Source organism: Anser brachyrhynchus, assembly GCF_964034855.1.
Source record: "Anser brachyrhynchus genome assembly, chromosome: 1".
In the NCBI taxonomy this organism is placed as follows: Eukaryota; Metazoa; Chordata; class Aves; order Anseriformes; family Anatidae; genus Anser; species Anser brachyrhynchus.
Window position 1 is genome coordinate 49,460,621 of NC_137694.1, and position 15,957 is coordinate 49,476,577.

At 33.8% G+C, this 15,957-nt stretch overlaps 1 protein-coding gene across 3 annotated transcripts; it reads left to right on the forward strand.

Annotated features, from left to right (window-relative positions):
- The first annotated feature begins 5,724 nt into the window (after positions 1–5,724).
- Positions 5,725–15,899, forward strand: KERA (keratocan). Of its 3 annotated transcripts, none has more exons than XM_080580077.1 (4): positions 5,725–5,896; positions 7,827–7,985; positions 9,496–10,388; positions 14,791–15,899. In XM_080580077.1, exons 3-4 carry the CDS (start codon positions 9,500–9,502, stop codon positions 14,961–14,963), a joined length of 1,062 nt encoding a protein of 353 aa, XP_080436203.1. In that variant the 5' UTR covers positions 5,725–5,896; positions 7,827–7,985; positions 9,496–9,499; the 3' UTR covers positions 14,964–15,899. The 3 variants fall into 3 exon arrangements, with proteins under 3 accessions (XP_080436203.1, XP_080436202.1, XP_080436204.1); XM_080580076.1 differs by lacking the exon at positions 5,725–5,896 and adding an exon at positions 7,612–7,699; XM_080580078.1 differs by lacking the exons at positions 5,725–5,896; positions 7,827–7,985 and adding an exon at positions 8,053–8,200.
- The last annotated feature ends 58 nt before the right edge of the window (positions 15,900–15,957 follow it).

Genomic DNA, 15,957 nt, shown 5'->3' on the forward strand with positions numbered 1-15,957 from the left:
TTATCTGCAGATCAGAAAACACATTTATAGCAAGTCTTGATTACTAAAGCAATCACTATGTATTTAGGTATTATCCTCCTTACACAGTTCCTCTGTGGAACAGCATACCTTTGTATCTTGAAATTGTGAAAGAAAAGGATAAAAACAGCATAATAAGAAGGCAGTGAAAAAATAAGGAAAATATTTTAAAGTAAAAATTTGAGTCCAGATGACAGAATGGAAGTACAGGAGTTAGTTCAAGTGAACTTGAATTCTAAAAAAAAGAAAAAAACTTTATTTTAAGAAAAGTGATACTGTTCTTCTGGCAAAAGAAGGCAAATAATACTCATTTCACAAGGAAGATTATACAGGATCACAGAGTTTTTTATTCTCTCCAAGAAAACAAACATCAACAATGTTTTGAACAAGTGTCTAAATTCATCACTAAGAGAAGACTAATAATACTTTTAACTGTTAATGAAAAAAAAATAATCCCAAATGACTTAAAATGGTTTATGAATGCTGCCTGTGCCTCCTGTCAGATTTAGTCCTAAGAGCTTAAGCAAACATAGATTATTCAGGTTATCATATAGGCCATGTTTTTATTGTTGCAGAAAACTACCTATTACAGAGTCTCAGCAATGGAAGTTGGAAAAAGCAAATATTTTTTCATACTCCGACTCTGTTAGTCTTTTTTGTTCCCAAAAGACAGGCACAATTTTTTATGAGAGAAAGCAGTAATGTCTAGAAAAACAATGAGAATGGCAGCATTTTTATTTTTTATTTTTTAACAGAAAACATAACCACCTCCTTAAAATGATATGACATTGGTTAACTTTAGGCTTCTATCAATCATTAGATGTGCAAAAACTCACATATCTCATATCTCTTGAGAATATCCCTTGAGGAGCTGCTTGCTAGCTGCATCTCTGGGCATAGTCTCATTGCCTGCAAGGTAGCGTAACTTTCCTCTAATAATATATTTTCTTAATAGATGGATGGGCTCCTTGCAGGGGTTGTTACACCAGCACTCATTAGAGAAAGACACTACTATACTACAATATTACTGACCTAGAGAGATTCTATTTCAGGAACTGCTAGTATGGAAGTTGCAGCTCCTTGTATCATTCCCACTGTAGCTCTAACAGTTCTTGTATCACTTAGTAGCACAGCCACAGAGATGACACAGTTATCAGGTAGCCTTTGGATATGCAAAGAAAATGGGCTGTTAGATTTAACTGTATGGACAGTTATGTTGTGCAAAATAACATTTTTGGTGTCTCCTAGCATGGGATAAATTGTGCAAGAGAACAGTGTTATCTGATCAGTCTGACTAGAGAATACATTCCAAAAAAAATATGCAGACACTTTGGAATGTACTGAATAATATCTGTAAAAATATATTTCTATTGAAACATATGTAAGATTACAAACAGCAGCACTGGAAGTTTTTGTAAATTTCATACCCTGTAAAACAATTTATTAATAAGATTATGATATCTAGAAGATAAACAAGGCCAAGCAATGTCTTTCAAATTTATTTTTTTTCATGAACTTTCCAGTGCCTCGTCACATGAATCTGCTGTACATCTTACTTTATAGACTGGTTTCCAAACTGGATACAAAAATGTTTTGTGAACTTCACATTTAGTTTTCACCATGAGGACCATTTTACTGTCAAAGAAATAAACATCAAAACTAATAAGTCAAAAGAATGCCAAAATTATATGCAACTCTATATTGATTCTGAAAAGAAATTGTGATTTTGTGTATAAAAATAAGATTTTTTTTAAACGTAGGTTCCTAATTGTGGGAAAGAAAATTCATCCCCTGAAGGATTTTTCAGTCCCACTCTAGATTCAGGATGACAGGTATCTGAAACCATGGCATGAGATGTATATGCCTGTATAGTGCAGAAAGAAATTAGTCATTTAGCTCTGGGATTCATAGAAGCTATGTGATGAGTGGGAAATCAGCTAAGATAAAGAGTAGGCAATGATGGAACATGACCACGCTCCTTTATGTTCTCTGGAATGCTGCAGCATGCTTGGATAGTGATGGATGCATGAATTCTGCCATGGAGCTGGGCTCTGCATCTTTCTTCAGAGAAAAAGATATTGTCAATTGGCACCAAAGTGCTTGTTGAGGAATTTCATCTACAGTATAAAGAGATAGTTTCAACATATTCAGTCTGAAAGGATGATTACCAACTGGAGTGTTCACGGTGAGTGAGACTCTAACTTCAAGTTAGGACTGTGGAAGATATCATGAATGCCTTTGGAAATGCCAGTTCCGGAAAATTACAACCAACATAACAGTTAATTTCAGTATTTCCCAAAGAGTATCTACATTAAAAATTAGACCAAAGTATGTTACGATTAATGGAAAATAAAATACGTGCTGGATTTTCATATAGCTTATACCATTTGGATTTTCTTTTTAAATATTAAAAAATGACCTGATCCTTGAATTTCTCATCTGGCAAAATCAGTATAGTATAGTTTTATTACAAGAGGACTACTATATATATATATATATATATTTCATTAAGCTGTAGGATTGCTCTTTTTTTGAAACCCTTGTTATTCTTTTCAGAAGACAAATCTTTCTATAGATCTAAGCTTCTCAGAATTCATCACCCTCTTGTGGGAAGCTAAACGAAGAAGAATTCAAACAATTTGCACTTCTTAAACAATAGAATTAAATAAGAAAACAAAAGAAACACTACTACAAAGTAGCCTGTTTTCACTATCTTTATGATACCTTCAAATATTTAATCAATGATAGCTTACTTTTCAAAATTGGAGATATACAAAATAGTCATTGAGTGACTAATTGATATTTTATTTTACCATTAGTTTCCTAGATAATATTAATCATCTAAATAGTCACATGGAGGGCCAAGAACTCAGTGTATGTTTTTAATTGATAAATGTATAAATTGGGTACTTAATTTAAGATACACTTACCATATACAGTTGTACATCTAACATTTTAAAAATCAGGTCCCTGGTATTAATACAGGATAGATTTATTTCAGTATTGAAATTGAAGAAAACTTGAAAACAAATTAAGGTAAGAGATTAACAGCTACTTTTACTTGGTAGGTAATCTAAATCTAGCTAGCCAAGGTAAATATCAGATCTTGGCATTGTGTTGTGGAACTTTTGTTGTGTGACTGTGGTGAAGATCTCAAAATACAGAGGAAAAAGCAACAGACAGAAAAATCATTCCTTAATGAAGCATATTCAGGAGAGTTTAATATTTCCAGTAAAAGCTGAGCTTTTAGTTACTGTGTTCTGAATTTTGCTGCTCTGCAAGGATCTTCTTAAACTGAAATACTCATTTCATAAGGAAGTGAGGGTGTGCAGAAAGTAAACCATCAAAATATTTTTTCCAAACTTTTAGGATAAGACCAGATCTTCCTAAATCCCATATAAACCAGGAGTCAGGTGACATTTGCGTTTCACAAAATAAGCCAGCTCAACAGTTTTCCAGGATTCCCTCAACCAGTGCCTCCTATTTGAACCTGAGAGCTCACCAGGTAAACTCAGTATACTTTATCTGACCATACACGCACAGAATGCCTGTTTAAACAAGAGAGACATCTCCTAACTGAGAGGTATAGGCAGGTAGTTCTAGGTTCTATTTAGCCTTTGGAGTTTGATCCTACCTTCTCTGTAGCTAGGAAATGTAGGCACCAGTGCTCCAGCCTTCTCTTGAACCTCTGTACTGTTCAAGGAGGCTGTTCAAAGGACTGTTGCGGAGAGGAAAGCATGATCTCGATATTATTTTGAGAGAAGGAGAGGGGCAGAGTTCCTGCTCCTAAATCTGTTTTTGATGTATGTTTGGTGTTGGTTCATTTTTTGTTGTTGTTGTTGTTGTTTTGTTGTTTTTGTTGTTTTCACCAGGAATGATATGAAGTAACGTGTCTATAGGAGCTGGGTCTGGCCTCTTGGGCTAACTGCATTGTCCTTTGAGCTAGACTGATGCCCTCACTCATCTTCTTTATTTTAGACTCCTTGGTCTTACCAACCTGACTGCATACCTTTTAAGATAAGTAGAAGCTATTATTAATTGGGGTATATCACGCAGGGTAATCAGGCTTTTGTCCTTGTGACTCTGAGTAGGGCCTGAAAATGAGAGCTTCTTACTCTATATTTCAAGCAACAATGCAAAAAGAGAAATATATCACCACTAGGTGCCAATCTGCAGAAGTGAAAGAGGCAGAGTGAACTCTGCATAAATATAAACACCTGGATTAAATAGATCACACGGCTGTCTGGAACTGCAGAGTATATGGTGAAAGGTGCCTAAACTGTGTACAGACATGTTTTCTGCAGATTTTGAATCATCACCATTTCTCCAGGCACCCTGAAGGGAGTTTAAGAGAATTGGGGGGGGGGGGGGGGGTTGGCAAACTGAATTTCCTTTTAGGCAAGACACCTAACATTTTAGTAAAGTAGTACCCAAATTAGGCACACGGGATTGCATCCTTTGTTAAATGGAGCACTCCACAGGGCTGGTGAATTAGCTCTGCTTGCATTGTAGTCCTGGGTTTGCTGGTAATGAACTATACTCATGCTTGATGTTTAACAGACCTTGCTTCATACTAAATCTGAATCATATGGCAGCCATTATTGAAAGCAAGCAATGCATTTCTTCCCTGTCAGCAATGTTGATACTGAAACAGAGCAACTGCTCTTACAGCAGTCTCAGTTGTCCATATCTCTTGTTTGTGGGTCTTTATAGTCTTTGTCTTTTTAGCCATTCCAGTCTTTCTTAATCATATGGGCTATTCAATTCCCAAGCAAGTACACCACTCTGCTCAATGAGATTTTATTGCCCTCTGTGGTTATTGGTGTCCCTCAATCTCTGATTTTTTTCTGGCAGTGTCTGTTATGACATTGATTAGCAATGTGGACCACCAAGAGAAATATGGAGCAAAAATTCTGTAATAGTTTCAGACATTGTTCTTAAACTAGAATAATCTCAGCAGTATCTTCTTAAAAGACATCTAGGATCCACAGAATAGGTATTTGCAGGATTTTTATTTTTATTATTATTTTTTGTATTCATATTTGCACTTCCTTTTATTGTCATGCAATAACATTGCAAACACGGGGGGTTGGACCCGGTGATCTCTTGAGGTCCCTTCCAACCCCTACAATTCTGTGATTCTGAAATACAGTTTTAGAGATAGTTCATGATCTCAGGAACATTTTGTGTTTCTTTGATTGCTCAGCTTTACAACTTAAAAGTGACCATGTTAACACAAAACTCTCAGTCCCCTCTTACTGAAAATAAGGCTCTGGAAAGTGTCTCAGGTTGGATACTCACATTGAAAAGCCTCCCAAACCATTAGTCATTTTTGGAAATCTTGGCCATGGTCTTTTATTAGTCTGTAAAACTTTATCACCATATATTTCACCCTTTAAATAATAAAAATGATGGAGAACCATACAAAACAAATGCATGAAGGAGAATTTGTGGGTAATTTTAATGGTTTCATGGAAAGTAGACTTTTCTGCAACATCTGCTCGGGCACCCAAACAGTCACATGTTCCTGAAGAGCTCTTTCCAAAACTTTGGAGTGCATGTGAGAATACATATTGTAGCCATCACAGTCTCGATATATTCTTGAAAATATTCTTGATTTTGAGGACTTTTCTCTGTAGTTTTTTTTTCCTACAGTTTGCATCAGAAAAAAAAAAATACACCTTATAAAGAATCTCTTAGCAAATGCTTTTGTTCTTTTCTTCTCCTAGTGAAGAACTTCATCTTTAAAAGGGATGGCAACATGTTTGTTTGATAAGGATCAAATTTGTGGTCTCCAGATCCACAAAGGTCAAATTGTGACCTGCTTCTCCTTTGCTAAACAGTAGTTCACTCAAATAGTACCACCACCTGTCACAAGGTAAGCTAAAAGTTGTTCCGTCCATGACTTCTGTGATAACATAATGAACATCTGTACATGATTAGCAGGTTAAAGGTTAAATTCAGACCCTCCTGAAGCATAAGATAAATTCTTTCTTTTTAAATGTGCAACATCTGGGAACTTGTATTTAAGTGTGTCACAGAAGATATCCGCCACCAGTACTCATTGTTTAAAACCTTTCAGTATAACATTTGTGAAGGTCTTGGCTTGTTCTTTAATGGTGAACAGATCTCAGAAAGTCCATATCTTCTCTATGCACCCCATGAAGATTTAGCACAAATACAAACCAGATTTGCATTGTACTGTCTGGCTTTGACAAGAATCATAGATACACTTTTCATGTTGAAGCCTCCTTAAATCATTTGTTACTGAACTCATGGCTATTGTAACATTTATACTGTAGCAGTTTCTGCTTTTCCCCACCTCTCTTCTGTGCAGTCTAGCTGACCAGCTTTCTTGTCATTAATATGCAGCACCATGACTGCTGCAGGAGGTCAAACGTAACATTTTAAGGCCTAGGTGTTTAAAATGGCACTCATAATGAAAAATTGAATGTAGTACATATAATTTTTTGCTTATAGGTATTACATCTACTCAAAGCTAGAACTTTTATTTTGAGGTATAGGTGTAAATTTTTTTCATATAATTTAAGATTTTGAAATGTTCAGCATAGCACTCATGAAGGAATCAGTTTTATCCCTTACTTATAAGAAAGCCCTAATAATTTGTATGAGATGCTGGAGAGTCTGGAGTTCTAACAGGGTGAAACACATAAACACTTGTTTCATTTTTAAGCACATACTTAAAATATGTAAAAATAACAGGTAATGAGGATGTATTTTATTCCTATAAAAAAAAACAAGGTAGTAAAAAAATTTACTCATGAACAAATATTTGTGTTTAACATTAACCTTACTGAAGTCACTGGAAACTGAGCACATACTTAAGGGTTGATTTCCATCTTTTTGTTTTGTTTTGGTTTTGCAAGATAACAGAAAACTGAGGATTAAAATGAAGACTAGATTACTAGATATTTCTTTCTGCTCTTAAACTTTTTTTTAGACATTCTTAGGAATCAAAGTATTAAACATTATGATATAAGTTGTTAGAGATTTTATTATTAAAATGAATTAGACTAAACTGTAATATATTATATAAATTTTATAACTAATATAAACATAAAAGTTATGAGGATATATTTTGTGTTTAGAGTATTTTCGTTAGCTTTTCCCTTAAAATACTTAGACTCTGTCTTTGAATGTCTAGTTTTCCTGATATTCATCTGTTACTTTAAGTTTGTACCGGAAAAGAAAACAAAGTACTTAACATCAGAAATATGTGTCTATGCTTTGGAAAGCAAGTTGGCTGGAAAGAGTTTACTTTAGATCAATGATAAAACAAGATAATTAATTGGTGCCTTGATAATTAAAACCAGAGATCACTGCAGGAGGCACTGGAGAGCATGAAGTCTTTGAAGAAATATATGCAAAAATATCTCAGGAAAAAAAAAAAAAGTATGTTTTAGTCCTTAGAGAAATGGAATTAGATGTTATTAAAAAATTCTTAGTGAATGCTTTTGCTATCTTCTTCTCTTAATCAAGAATTATGTCTTTAAATGGCATGGCAGCATCTGTATTTGATCAAAATCAAATAAAAGATTTCCGTAGGAACAGATGGCACTGTTTTTAATTCATTGCAGCCAGTTCAGGTATCATGAGAATGAATTATGATGCAAGCAAGCTTTGCATGTAAAGTATCAATTGACAAAAATGTTGAATAAAGGTATATTTTGTGTTACCTGTTTCATCTAGACCAGTTCCTTTCATCTGCTAAACTATAAAAATCAAACTACTTCAGCTCTGCGGCTGTTTGATATTAAAACCAGTATTTCCTGTCTTTTCTTGCTTAGGTGCTGAGGTGCCTTAGTTATTTTAGGGGTTAAAAGCTGTAGTCACTGATGCGTATATATTAGGCTGTATTCACAGAACACGGCTTGTAGCCTGACTCAGGCTATTACAGTCTAACAACAGTGACCAATAGAAAGAAAAGAAGATCCAAGAAAGCTGAGGTAAGCCCAAATTCTGAAGCAATGTCAAATTAGAAACAATAGCTAATAAGGTATGTGTGGTAATGCAGCTGGGAATGCTAGCATGCATTTCAAGTTTTATATGCTATTAATTCTTAGAAGAACAGGAAGCAAACACAGTGGTTAGCAGCCAAAGGCTCTGTATTTAAACTTATTTCTAACTGGCTTCAGATAGCTCCAAGAACTTGACTAACAAGGTAAATTACTTTATATTCCTTTTTGAAAATGTTATTAAGGTTATGAATATTTAAACAGTGAGAAGGTACTATTTCACCGTGTAAATTAAATATGCTATTCTTCAAATACTTGGAAAATTTCCAGATAGCAGAATGTGGGGCTGAAAGATCTGTAGGATACTGCACTTGTTACTAGTAATAACAAAAATGAAAACTATTAAATGACTACATATGGTACGCAGAGATTAACTGAGCTATTAACCTTACTGGTTCATTAACCATATGAGAGAATTCCCTCTGTATTTAAATATTATTTTTGCTAAAACTAATTTCTTTATTTTGACCAGAAATCTCAGCTCTTTCTTACCTCTTCATTGAAAAAAAAAAAAAAAAAAAAAAAAGAATTTGTGAAGCTTTTGTAGCTTTTGTGCTGCACAGATATGTCCTGTTGGAGCAAATTATCATTGAAAATGTTGTTCATTGTTTAATAATAGAAGAGTATAAACAAAGCAAGTAATTAAGTAGGTAAAACTGATCCAAGAAGCATGAATGTATATGATATACTTTGTTTAGGACTTAATTTTTATGTAATTTAGATCAGGCATTTATTTTGGCTGTTTGCTTTAGAGAAAAAAATTAATAACTTTGGATTTGAAAGAGTGAGGGAAGGAGGGAGGGGAATGGATTACTCCATATTCCGTCCAAGCTCTTTAAGAACATGCCCAACAAACAGCTGTTAAAACACTCTTTGATCTTTCACTTTTCTGTGATGACAAAAGACCTGGAAAATCTGATCCAGATGCCATTATAATTTAGGACAGAGGAAAAACAGAAAAAGATTTTATAATTATTTTTAAATGGAGTAACACTGACTGCAAAGGTATAAAGATCACCATAGTATTGATAGCATTATTGAAAATAATACAGTTCCTTAACTAGCTTATGCAAAACAGCTCTGTATAAGAAAACTTAAATGAATTTATAAGAAGTAATGATTTATTGTCAGAGAAATTGTCCATGTTTTCAGATTCTTTGAAATGATATCTGAAAGAACATCTGTTAAATTGGTAGTCAATGTGAAAACTAAGTTGAATCAGGAAAATGTTTAACATTTAACACTAAAGTGTTTATACTTTGTATTACTGTTAAATTTGTCCTGAACATGCTATATTAATGCTATAGGTAACAGAATTTGGCTGTTCATAAAGGAAATATTATTTGCAATGTTAATTAATGTTAATTAACCAGTTTTGTTAATCTGGTATATTGTTAGAGGATTGTGTTAAGACAACTAATTTTTTTTCTCCCCTTCCAAGGCAAATGATGACTCTAAAAGCCTGTCCAAGCCTTTTGCTATTATTCTTAGCTCATTCTGTGTGGACTCGAACTGTGAGACAAGTTTATGATGACCTGGATCCTGAACATTGGTCTCACTACACTTTTGAGTGTCCACAAGAATGTTTTTGTCCTCCTAGTTTCCCCAATGCATTATACTGTGATAACAAAGGTCTTAAAGAAATACCTGCAATCCCAGCAAGAATCTGGTACCTCTATCTTCAGAACAACCTAATTGAAACAATTTCAGATAAACCTTTTGTGAATGCCACTCATCTGAGGTGGATAAATCTGAACAAGAATAAAATCACCAACAGTGGAATTGAGAGTGGTGTGCTGAGCAAGCTGAAAAGGCTGCTTTACTTGTTCCTTGAAGATAATGAACTGGAAGAGGTGCCTGCTCCATTACCAGTGGGCTTGGAACAGCTAAGGCTGGCTAGGAACAAAATCTCCAGAATCCCAGAAGGAGTCTTCAGCAACTTGGAAAACCTTACTATGTTAGATCTGCACCAGAACAATTTGTTGGACAGCGCTCTTCAAAGTGACACCTTCCAAGGACTCAATAGTCTTATGCAACTCAACATAGCAAAAAATTCACTCAAAAAGATGCCTTTAAGCATTCCAGCTAACACACTGCAGCTGTTTTTAGACAACAACTCCATTGAAGTGATACCAGAAAACTACTTCAGTGCAATACCCAAAGTGACTTTCCTTAGGCTGAACTACAATAAATTATCTGATGATGGTATTCCCCCAAATGGGTTTAATGTTTCATCTATTCTAGACTTACAGCTGTCTCATAACCAGCTCACTAAAATTCCACCTATCAATGCTCGTCTTGAGCACCTTCACCTTGATCACAACAGAATCAAAAGTAAGTGTGTATTGTCAATTAACAATAATTCTTTGAAAACGACTGTTTAACTTCAAAAATTACTCTTTGAAAGTAAAGAGTAAAAATGTGCCACTTGCTATAGGGAGATAAGCAAAAAACCTTCCATGGGCCAATTTTCAAGTCAGTTCTAAAATATGACAACCAAATATATTTATGTAAGTAATACCACATTTGATTTGTTAAGTCAGATATTGAAAATAAATAAATAAAATACAAGCAGATCAGAAGGTCAGAAATATAGGTGGCTTAAGGAAAATTTTTCCCTTCACATTTTGATATATACATACAGCTAACCATTCTGGGAGAAATTAAATTTTCCCACAGATAGGATAGGAATAAACTAGCAAGAAACAACAACATGGAACAACAATAAAAGCAGCATGTTAGGATATTCACAACTGCATGACTGCTAGTTTTCTGAAGCTCATGAGCACCTTAGAAACTTCACTAAACTAACAGAATCAATGTTGGTTCAGCTGATTTGAACATCTCTCTTCTACCTAAGCTATCTAAAAAAAGGAGCCTAATGTGAGAGACTCAGAATAAAATATTATCTGCAGTCAAAACAGTCTTTTTTGAATAGAACTAATTACATTGTGGCTATTGAATATTTCAAGCTTGAATATCCTACCCATATTTTATTTTTTATGTAAAAAATGCTGGTATATATACTTAATCTTTCTTCCAAAAAATTCTTTTAACTAACTTTACAGAAACTTCATTCTACGAATGCTTATCTCCTCAAATGTCTTCTTTCTATAAATGACACAAGACTTTATTCTCAAAGCAATAGAAGCCTGTCATGTCATAACTTTTCTTCTAGCAATGCTTCTGACGTTCTTCCCGGTACAGGAAGAACATGGTATTTAGGTATATAGGGTAGAGAGAGCATCTGCTCACAAGTTCTGCAGATCCTTTAAGATCCACGTTCTTAAATCATTTAGTTTACTAATCTTTGGTTGCCTTTTGCTAGACAGTACAGTAGGCTGTTTCATGCCAAAAGCCAAAATCAAAGTTATCACTTTTTAATTATCACTGCACAGAATATATTCACCTCTCCAAATTTTTCATCTTGTTACACTGATTTAATTGAATAAATGGTTCCTTACTTCTATGTTGTGTTACAATAGTTCACAAAGATACTAAAAATAACAATTTGGCTGCTCTATCAAAGAAAAATATACCAGAAGAAGATAACTATTAATAATTTAATTAATTGAATGCAGCAAATCAAATGTATGAAACCTCATAAAGACAAATCAATTTTGCACAACCCAAACGTATTTAACTGGCCTGCAAAAAGCCTAACAGTTAATTAAAGTTAGGGCTCATGACATATGTAGTCACTGAACATGTTTCATTGCCCCTTGGCTACAAAGTGTTTTATTTTGTTTCACTGAAGGGCCTCAAGAGTAGACTTTATCTCCCGTCTCTTTAAATGAACACTAAATTAAAATCAATGGAATGTAACTTGCCCAGTTAAGATGTATTTTGTGTCTAGGTAACACAGACCCTTTGAACTGCTACCAAATTATTTTATTTTCTTTAATAAGATTAAAAATATGAGAAAACCAGGAAAAGTTACCCATCTAGTATCTAAAAACTCAAGTCTCATTTTCCAATGAGCCTAAGTCACGATAATTTTCCACAAGATTTACATTACTAAATGTCTTTACCACTTTTCAAAATGGGACATTCATTAACTGCTTAATCACTTTGAAAGGTTGCTCTCATTTTTACTACTTTTTTTCCAATAAGGATTTATTCTTAGTAGCTATGTATAAAATAGTCAAATAAACCTTTTTTTTTTAAAAAAAAAAAAAAAAAAAAGTCTTTGGGCCAAGAAACAATACTGGTCTATCAGAATCCATTATAGGATATTTGGAAGAAAATGGTAAAATGGTTCAAGTTCTAGATTCTGACTTATTGTCAGACCCCTGAGCTATAACTGCTACTGGCTTCTTTGCTGAAAGAACCCAGAAACATACAATTTGCGATGTTTATCCTTGGCTGCTGTAGTTAATGAATACATAAAAAGGAGAAAGGGAGTCCAACTATTTGAGTTAGACCACAATGGGTGCAGCTGTAGGTTACAATATTATACCAGAAACATCCTCCTCATCATATATGTCATAACAGATTCATCTTCTTTATAAACTCATTTTCTAAATGTTGAGAGGCTATGAGTTTTACTGAAAAACAAAATAAGATTTTTTCTGGTTCTTCAGCAGATACACAGTATTAGTCAGTAATGAGGAAGTTTTCTCCTATAGCAGCTCCAGAGCCTCATTTTTAAATATTATTCTACTTATCAATACTGTTGACCACATATGGATTCATGTTATTTGAATAAATCATCCCAGGTTCTGGTATCTATTTTGAATTAGTCATACAGTCCTCCAACTTATAAAATGGAAAGAGATACACAATTCCAGAGGGAAATTCAATCCATTTTAGGGAGATCTGAATCACCTTTTGGACGTATCCATCTCTCTCCAAAGTTTATAAACAGAGTCAAATGATTTGCTTAGGCTGACACTATTGTTTGCATAGATCAGTTAGGTGGATGCAATCCATATAACTGGATTGCCCTGTCCCCCTTGCTTCTGCTGGCAAAATTCATCAATATACCCACGAACCCCAAGTCTGAAAGAGAACAGAGAGAGACTTTTACTCTTCTGATAATTTGGCAGGATTTGCTACTTACAGGAGGGAAACAGTAAAAGACCAAACCTCTTCATACCACACACCATCAAGAAATCACTTCACAGGTTGCTTGTTATTACATAATTTCTTCCTCACATTAAGGTTGGAGTAATTAACCCAGTGAAGACTATTATACTGAGATATTTTCTAGATCAGAGAACACAGAGGTTTAGAGTACATTTGAAACCATCTTGTCTCCTAAGGACAGCATTTTGACCTGAAAAGATATTTTCTGCTACATAATGTTGATTCATTTGTAAAACTTCCTAGATAATTTCCATAATGATACCTCAGTCTCAAGCTTCCTGCTTCATTTTCACATATGAAAAAAAGTTGTACCTTGTTTCTTCCAAGAATATCAAATGCCTTCCCAAAATATCAGATGAATTAATAAGATTTCACAACATAGGCAAAGAGGATTTGGTATAATGTTTCTGATAAAATGTTCAGTCCTTGCCTGAATAGATGTATTTATCCAGTTTCCATGACAAAGATAAAGTTTGTTTCCAAGATGTTGCAAACGTCTGGACAGTGTTATTCAGAAATATTATTTTTCTTTTGATAAAAAAAAATATTAAAATCATGTTTTATTTTAAATGAATTTTGGGGTTTGTAATCAGAAGATATGTGGATATTATTGGTAAATATAAAGGGAGAAAAATGGCAAAAAAGCTTTTCTTTTGCTATTTCTAGGCTACTCAGAGAAAAAAAAAAATCTGTTACATTCTCTATTCAAGTAGTTTTTGCAGGTGGTCTGGGGCCAACAAGATCTTCATGCAGTCAGACTAATCACTAAAGACTGTAATTTGGTCCAAGGAATTTGACATCTTTGATAAGTAAACACCACCAGTATTTTCTAGAATAAGGCTGAAATAGGTCAGTTGTGCTATTCAATAACTGAAGACAAGATGTGAAAAACATTTTTGTCAAGTGACAGTGCAGAAATAATTTAGGAGAGACAATGTAAAGAATCCAATCTATTTAACCCATATGAAAATAAGCAAATTCAAATTATTGTTTCATTATTATTTTTTTTCTGAATGTTAGCATATGTGTGATTCATAAAGAATTTTAAGCACTTTTTGGTTTTCAAATTAGGAAAAAGTATATTCCATTGCACAAGTTTTATTACTGCAATTAAAGAGAACTGTACTGAAGAATTTGAAAGAACAGGAAAATACAGATATTAAAAGTTTTAGATATTATATGAACAGGTCCTCTTATTCAATATTGTTATCATTTTGAACATGAGATTTTCAATGAAGTACATCTGCTAAAAATTGTGCACTATCATTGCAGTAAGATCTTCAAAATTCCTCAGCATTAGCCTTGTTTTGCTCCCTCTGAGGTCAAAGAGTTATGTCTCAATAAATACAGACAGTTGTCTAAGCTAGTTTCATCTCTGTCCAAGAAAAAAATTATGCATCTAGTACCTTTTAGTCATAATTACAGAACGTTAAATATGCGATTCACTGTTCTAGATTACATTATTTAACGTTTTCTTACATTAACAATGAAGTAGTTAATTGTTAATTCTGTGTTTTTCCAACTCTGACAACAAGTGACTCCCATAAAAATACTGGTGCAAGGCTGTTATATTTGTCTTCTAAACACATTTTATCTTCATGAACCCTTCCCGTGGAAATTACCTAACATGTTTAATCTATATTTTCAGGTGTCAATGGTACTCAGATATGCCCAGTCTCAATTACTGTAGCAGAAGACTACGGTTTTTATGGTAACATACCTCGCCTCCGCTATCTACGCTTGGATGGAAATGAAATTCAGCCTCCAATTCCATTGGACATCATGATATGTTTCCGACTACTGCAGGCTGTTGTCATATAAACATATTGCAGTGTCAGTCTTGTGCTGTGAGAATTCTAAGATACAAGTTTTACTGGAATGGAACTTGTTCTAGCTCATAAATCAAGAAGTAACAGTTTTATTTTGACTTTAATTTGTCCTTTGCTTGCATCTTTTCTACAGCTGAAAAGATTGTTCTTCTTTTAGAAGAGATTTTGGATCTACATAAGACATGCTTAATACTTTACCTAAGAATTCCTAATGCAAATATGTTGAAAAACTTCTGTTGTAATATCCCAAATATTCCAAAGAGAATTCTTACCTACTCTATCTGTCTTGTCAAAACCTACAACATCTAACCTATTAACGTCATTGGTATAGACAAATTATATTTCCATGTAGTTGTTACCTAGTAACTAGCATAAAGAATGTGGATACATTTGGCTAAATATATGATAGAAAAAAATATGTTTTACATGAACACTAGTTATCAAAACTGTCAGTCTTTAAGATAGTCACTGTCTAACAAGGAACAGCCACTTACCATGTAAATAGTTCATAAATTATTGTCATCCCTTGAAGATGGGAAGACTGATATTGGTATTTTAAGACATGAAATGTGTGAGATTCAGGTCCCAAAGCAATATACCAAATATATATTTCTATATGACTTATTCAGTGTGTGATTTCAAAACTGAAATACACTTATCCAACTCAGATCCATGACAAGGGAATATGACATGAAATCTTACTCTATCAAAGTGACAATTTTCTGCTGTTTCATTCTTCAGTATTCCATTTCTAATGGTGACATCATTTCTTTCTTCAGTTTTAGGATTGTCATTGAGTATTTGGTTTTTATTTTGTTTCCATAGAGATAAAACCAAGAACAGTAATTATTACCTATCACAGAGTAGGTGCTTCACAGAAGTTAAAATGTCAAATTAATATAACAGTAATAAATATAAAATTAAGAAATTAAGAGAAAACCTTCCCTTCCCCAACTACTCACAACTTATTTTCTGAACTAGCCAAA

Bases quoted from the DNA above. Each gene is read 5' to 3' on its own strand.
- KERA (XM_080580077.1), top strand. From the start codon at position 9,500: ATGATGACTCTAAAAGCCTGTCCAAGCCTTTTGCTATTATTCTTAGCT. The intron at 10,389-14,790 runs GTAAGTGTGTAT...CTATATTTTCAG, and splicing joins TGATCACAACAGAATCAAAA to GTGTCAATGGTACTCAGATA.